General features: G+C 42.9%; 1 protein-coding gene across 2 annotated transcripts in view; it reads left to right on the top strand.

The window, feature by feature from the left end:
* The first annotated feature begins 1,192 nt into the window (after positions 1-1,192).
* The window catches only part of RP2 (RP2 activator of ARL3 GTPase), a 47,711-nt gene continuing 42,903 nt past the window's right edge, over positions 1,193-6,000 (top strand). The window contains exons 1-2 of one of the 2 annotated variants that reach the window (XM_043998289.1): positions 1,402-1,523; positions 5,909-5,952. In XM_043998289.1, the coding sequence (XP_043854224.1) occupies positions 5,944-5,952 (9 nt within the window). In that variant the 5' untranslated portion in view covers positions 1,402-1,523; positions 5,909-5,943. Of the gene's footprint in view, positions 1,524-5,908; positions 5,953-6,000 lie in introns of both variants that reach the window. The other variant, XM_043998288.1, reaches the window with a different exon arrangement.

The raw sequence follows: 6,000 nt of genomic DNA, 5'->3' as shown, positions 1-6,000 counted from the left end.
CCACTCCAATTTCTCTGCCTAGAAAAGCCCAAATGGGGTTAAGATTAGGATTCAACTGGAAAACAACTCAACAACAACAAAGCGATATCACTGGGTCACAGTTTAAAAGCTCTTGGGACCTAGCTCCGAATTGTTTGGTGAAGTTTAGGGTTTTCCCCCCTACTATTATAAAATGTCATCATGGTGCAAAGGAAAAAGCATTGGATTTGGAGTGAAACCTGGGTTCCTATCCTGCCAATTGCATTTACTACCTTGAACTCTGAGCCTCATTTTTCTCATATGTAAATGAAGGGGGTGGAGGGATTGGATTAGATGATCTGTAGGGTATCTGGTAGGGCTGAAGTTTTTGATAATTTTGTTTAAAAAAAGGTGTGGGGAGGAATCTGTGATTTCATCATTATAGGAAGGTTTCAGTGAGGAACTTCCTCTAGAGCAACAACTGTTCCGCAATATAGTATAGTCCAAAAATCTGGGGGGGTGGGGCATTAAGTGCAGGGGGTATTAAGAGATTAAGGTCCTGCAGACAATAAGTGTCAGAAGCAGGACTCGGATTTAGGGCTTCTTAACTCCGAGGCCAGCCCTCTCTCCATCACGCATCGCTCCCTTTCCTATGATCATTCATAATGATGAGCAAGGATACGAATGCAAGGGCACAGCATAAAAAATAGGAAGTTCAGTTCTTCCTAAACCTCATTTCGTAACACCGAATTTAAAAGGCTGAGGAGGGGCCTGCCACGTTGCCGCCCCACCTGACCCCACCCCCAGATCCCAGCTAGGGGGCGGAGCAAGCTCCTTGCACCGGGCTCCCGGGAGCTCACCATGGTCCCGGGACCGAGATGGGGGTGGGGCGGTGGGGGCGTGTGACTAGAACGCCGATCGAACTCCCGGCGCGGAAGTTCTGCGGCCCATTGGCTCTCCCGGGCATTCTGACGTCACCGAGGGCGGAGCCGGGGCCGCTTCGAGGGACTCCGGTTGGCCCACCGGGCGCGCAGCAGCCATTGGTGGCGGGCGGTAGTCAGGGAGACGGTGGGGAGAGAGGGGGAGAGAAAGCTAAGCGAGAGGGCTAGCGAGGCAGCCGCGGCAAGGCCGGGGAGCCCAGGGTGTGCGTGGTGGGGTAGGGGTGGGTGGGGTCATTTGGGGCGGGTGGGGGGGGGTGCGGAAGACGCGCAGGGAGGGGCGGGGCGGCTGCGACAGTGGGTGGACGACTGACTCCAGGGAGCTCCAGCTTGGTCGGCCCGGGGGACCCGGAGCCCCGGGGAAAGAGGGTGGTTTATTTCTCGCCCTATCGGGGCTCCTCTCGTGCCCGTGTCGCGCGCGGGAGGAGGGGGAGAGGGTGCGCGAGGCCTGCGGGGGTAGGGCGCGGCGCGGCGCGGCGGGCGGCCAGCCCGTGGACCGGCACCATGGGCTGCTTCTTCTCCAAGAAGCGGAAGACCAAGAAGGAGCAACAGCAGTCCCCGCCGGCGTCTGGGGAAGCCGGGGAGCAGCCGCCGCAGAAGCAGTACAGCTGGGACAAGCGGGAAAAGGTAAACTCGCGCCCCCTTGCACCCTGCACCCCGTTCTTGGCCCCCGCTGCCGCCCCCTTCCTCCTTCCCCAGCCGCGGCGCGGAGCCTCCCTCCCTCTCCTGTAGGAGTTTGTGGATTTGAGGCTGTGGAGCTCGCTTCTTTTTGCACGGTCTTTTGGGGAGGACTGGACGCCGAATGCTTGCAGCAAGGATCGGAGGCTTTTTTTTTTAAGTACCTTGTATGCCCTGAAGCATTATTAAATAGCTCCTGCTGTGTGTCAGCCACTGTACTAAGCTCTGGAAAGAGAAAGAAAGGCAAAAAACAAACCCCCAAAATCCAGTCCCTACTCTCAAGGGGCTCACGGTCTCATGGGGGACCCAACAGGCTAATCACTATGTACAAACAGGATAGATTCCAGATAAATGGGGAGATGAGCATCTTAGGGAAGGCATTAGCATTAAGGGAAGTGGGGAAAGTAAATTGAAAGTGCTAACCTGACTTTATACTGCTGCCAGGGTGCCTTCCGGACCACCTGTCTGTGTGTCTTTAAAGGTGTCAAGTGCATTACATAGCGCTAGATAAATGAGTGAGTATCAACGTAGGGAAGGTATTAGCTTGAAAAGAGAGCGGGAAAGGAAATTGAAAGCGGCCGCCTGAATTTAGACTATTGCACGAATGCCTTCCCTGATGTTCACCCTTTGCCTGCCCGACCACCTGTCTGTGTTTCATTAAAGGTGTCAGGTGCATTTCATAGCCCTAGATTAATGGGGGATTATCAACCGAGGTATGAAGGTATTGGTATGAAGAAAAGGAAATTGAAAGTGGCCGCCTTATCGGCTGCCTGAATATATATACTACTGCACGGAAGCCTTCCTTGATAAGTACCCTTCCCCTCCCCGACCACCTGACTGTGTATTATTAAAGATGTCAGGTGTGTTCCATGGCCTCCTACAAAAGCACCATCTGGGAAATAGGTAACAGTGTCTGTCCTGACTCAACCAGCCCCAGCAATCCTCATCAGTTTCTGCAAACTGGATTTTCTGTGATCTCATCTTACAGTTGAAGTAGTGAATTCTCCGCTTCTGTCCTTGCTTCCTTTTTGCTAACCCTGCCCAATAAATAGTTTTTGTGTTTCTTAGTTTATTTCAATGAAATAAATTTTTTTCTATTAATAAATTAAGTAATGCAAGCTATTTCTCCCCTCACACAAGAGGTAGTGAAGTGATGAAAAGTGTGAGTCCCTTCCTGAATATGTAAATGTTAGGGTAAAGTGACTCTAATTGCAGGGAACTGTTTTATAACTCATTTCAGTTAAGGGAAAAATTTTTTTGACATTTATATGTAAAAATAAACACAGTAACAGAAAAAATGTTTTCTGTAGAATTGTTTTGGGACGTTATCTTGAATTTCATAAGGCTTCCTCTTTCCACATAATAATTTACTTATGTTGAGTTCATAATTTTAAGTATGATCTGCCAAACTACTGGGCTATTGAGTAATATTAAATGAATAATAGTAATAGTTAACATGTACATAGTGCTTACAATGTGTCAAGCACAATGTTAAATGCTTTACAATTATCTCATTCTGGCCTTACATCAGCCCTGGCCGGTAAATGCTGTTATCCCCATTTTATTATGAGGAAACTGAGGCACACATGCTAAGTGACTTGCCCAGGGTCACACAGCTAGTGACTGAATTCAGGTCATCCTGATTCCAGGCCCAGTTGTCTATCCACTGCACTACCTAGTGATCCATCCTGTTCCCTCTAACTGAACAGTCAAGTTAACAGTAGTTTTAGTAATATTGCACGCCTACATAAATATACTGCTAAACAATTTTTTCCTATAATTTCCAGACTGTATAGAAATTTATTAAGGTATATCCTGTTCTTGACAAGTATTGGTATTTGAAAATTGTACGCTAGCATCTTTCGGTTTTTATTTACTTGCTCTTTTTCTGGTAGTTTTTTATTTTATTTTTTATTCCTATTTGAAAGAAGCACTCTTATGATTGTGAGAGCTATTGTGTCATCGTTTTTTATAGGAGGAATGTAGTTATTAGATTATTTTTAAAGCTAACTTAAACTTAAGGGAGGAAAGAAATCCAACCTCTGAAAATGACAATTTCTCCAACTGACTAACATAAGCAAAATTTAAGTTGTCTTTTTAATTTTAATATTTATTTTTAAATTTTCCTTCAAAATCAAGTCCCAGATTTGATGACAGTGCTTTAAAGTTACTTTGAGTTTGTAGTATTTAGCAATTTCACCTATTTGATAGCTTAATAAATTAAGGACAGTCTTACACTGCTTTATAAACACAGTTGTTTTTGATGAGTTGAAGAGTCTTTTCATGTGGGTGTCATTTTTGTTTTAATCTTTACACAACTTCTTAAAGAATACTGATTCAAAAACTAGATGGTGCAGTGGATAGAGCACCGGCCCTGGAGTCAGGAGTACCTGAGTTCAAATCTGGACTCAGACACTTAACACTTACTAGCTGTGTGACCCTGGGCAAGTCACTTAACCCCAATTGCCTTAAAAAAAAAAGACAAAACCAAAAGTGCATTCTAGCAACTGTTGAATGTTTTGTTTACCTCCTTCCAAATGAATAGAAAATTTGTATTTATCATTTTCGAGTTCTCCAGGGCAAGAGCTATATATTCTTGTTTTCTATTTTTCCATGGTGCCTAGTGTGATGATATTCTGTGTCCAGTAGGCACTCTGCAGAAGGTGATTTGATTTTTTTTTTTGGTTTTTTTTTTGCAGGGCAATGAGGGTCAAGTGACTTGCCCAGGGTCACACAGCTAGCAAGTGTCAAGTGTCTGAGGCTGGCTTTGAACTCGGGTCCTCCTGAATCCAAGGCCAGTGCTTTATCCACTGCGCCACCTAGCTGCCCTGGTGATTTGATTTTAAAGTATATGAAATAGCAAAACATTTTATTACTTAGTGCTTTAATTGATGGGAATACAAACAAAAAATTAGTTTGAAAGAGACTAAAACAACCAGAAAGAGCACTGGCCATGGAGTCAAAATCCCATCTCTGTTGCTAACCTTGGGCAAGCAAGTAACTTAAACTCCCGAGTCTCAGTTTTGTCGTTTATAGAATGAGTGGATTAGATTATATGACCTCTATAGTTCCTTCAAGATCTAGATCTTTGATCCTATGATAAGGTGAAAATGTTTTTAAAAGCTACAGGAGTATAAGGAAGGAAATTATCTAGGCTGGGAAAACCCTGACATTGGTATTTCTTTTTTGGAATGGTTAAGAATTCATGTTTGAGGGCAGCTAGGCGGTGCAGTGGATAGAGCACCAGCCCTGGAGTCAGGAGTACCTAAATTCACATCCGGTCTCAGACACTTAACACTTACTGTGTGACCCTGGGCAAGTCACTTAACCCCAAATGCCTCACAAAACAAAAACAAACAAAGAAACAAGAATTCATGTTTGAAACTGTTAGGAATAAAAAAAAATTATCCAGCCATCTTTTTAGGCTTCATGTTTATAATAGTCAAAGTCGTGTGTAAATTTTAGAGATTTTAATCTGGCTCATAATCTTCCCAGCCTAAGTTTTGCATGAGCCATTATAGCATTAATGTTCTCTAATGCCTAATTAAGAAATGTTCTCTAATGCCTCTTATGTCTGTGGCATCAGAACTGTCTAGCTAGCTGCTAAAAGAGAGTACTTCAAAATAAATAGGACCTAGAGTATACACAGGTATGATATGATCTCTGTGTATAAAAAGGAAGGTTATGTGTCAGTTGAAATTTTATTACATTTTTTAAAAGACTTAAGGTACTGAAAATTATGAGTTGCCTAATAGAAATACTTAAACTGTAATTTAAAAATTCTAAAGTCAAATATGGAAAGCATTTAAGCTTTCTAGGCCATTGTTTTTATAAATCATGCTGTCAATATTTTACAGAGGAGCATCTCCTGGGCTTTAATGAACTGGAGAATTGGGTTAATCTTAGGGGACTGAAGCTAGGAGAAGCTTTCTTAATTAAAAATAATGTTTGGGTAATTGTTGTGATAGCAACATACTGTGTGGTCAACATTGCAAGAAACCCATTTTCTCTTGCTGCTTACTTTTGAAAACAAACATTGATTATTACAGTCTAGAAAGTGAATATGAACAGCATTCTGAAAGACAATATCCTAGGTAAATTATTTGACTAATGCCTACTATGTGTACATACAGCACTTTGCAAGGGGTCTAAAAAGTAGAAGGCAGTCCCATTCTTCAAGTTGGGGAAATAAACTATCCGCATTTGAAATACTTAAAATAATAAAAAAGTATAGTATTTGATCAAACCAAAAGGAGTTGTATAGAAAGTAAATGTTCAGGTACTTTATTTTTTCCCGTTCTTTATACTAATATGCCTTTCCATTGGATTCTTAGGACTGGGGCCTAATTATCATGTCTAGTTTGTTATAATGATTCAGGTAAGTATATTTATATTTTCTGCCCTAGACATTTATTTACACCCTCTC

This window comes from Dromiciops gliroides, chromosome 3, assembly GCF_019393635.1.
Source record: "Dromiciops gliroides isolate mDroGli1 chromosome 3, mDroGli1.pri, whole genome shotgun sequence".
Classification (NCBI taxonomy): Eukaryota; Metazoa; Chordata; class Mammalia; order Microbiotheria; family Microbiotheriidae; genus Dromiciops; species Dromiciops gliroides.
Note: the sequence above shows the minus strand (reverse complement) of the source record. Positions and strands in the feature narration are given on the sequence as shown.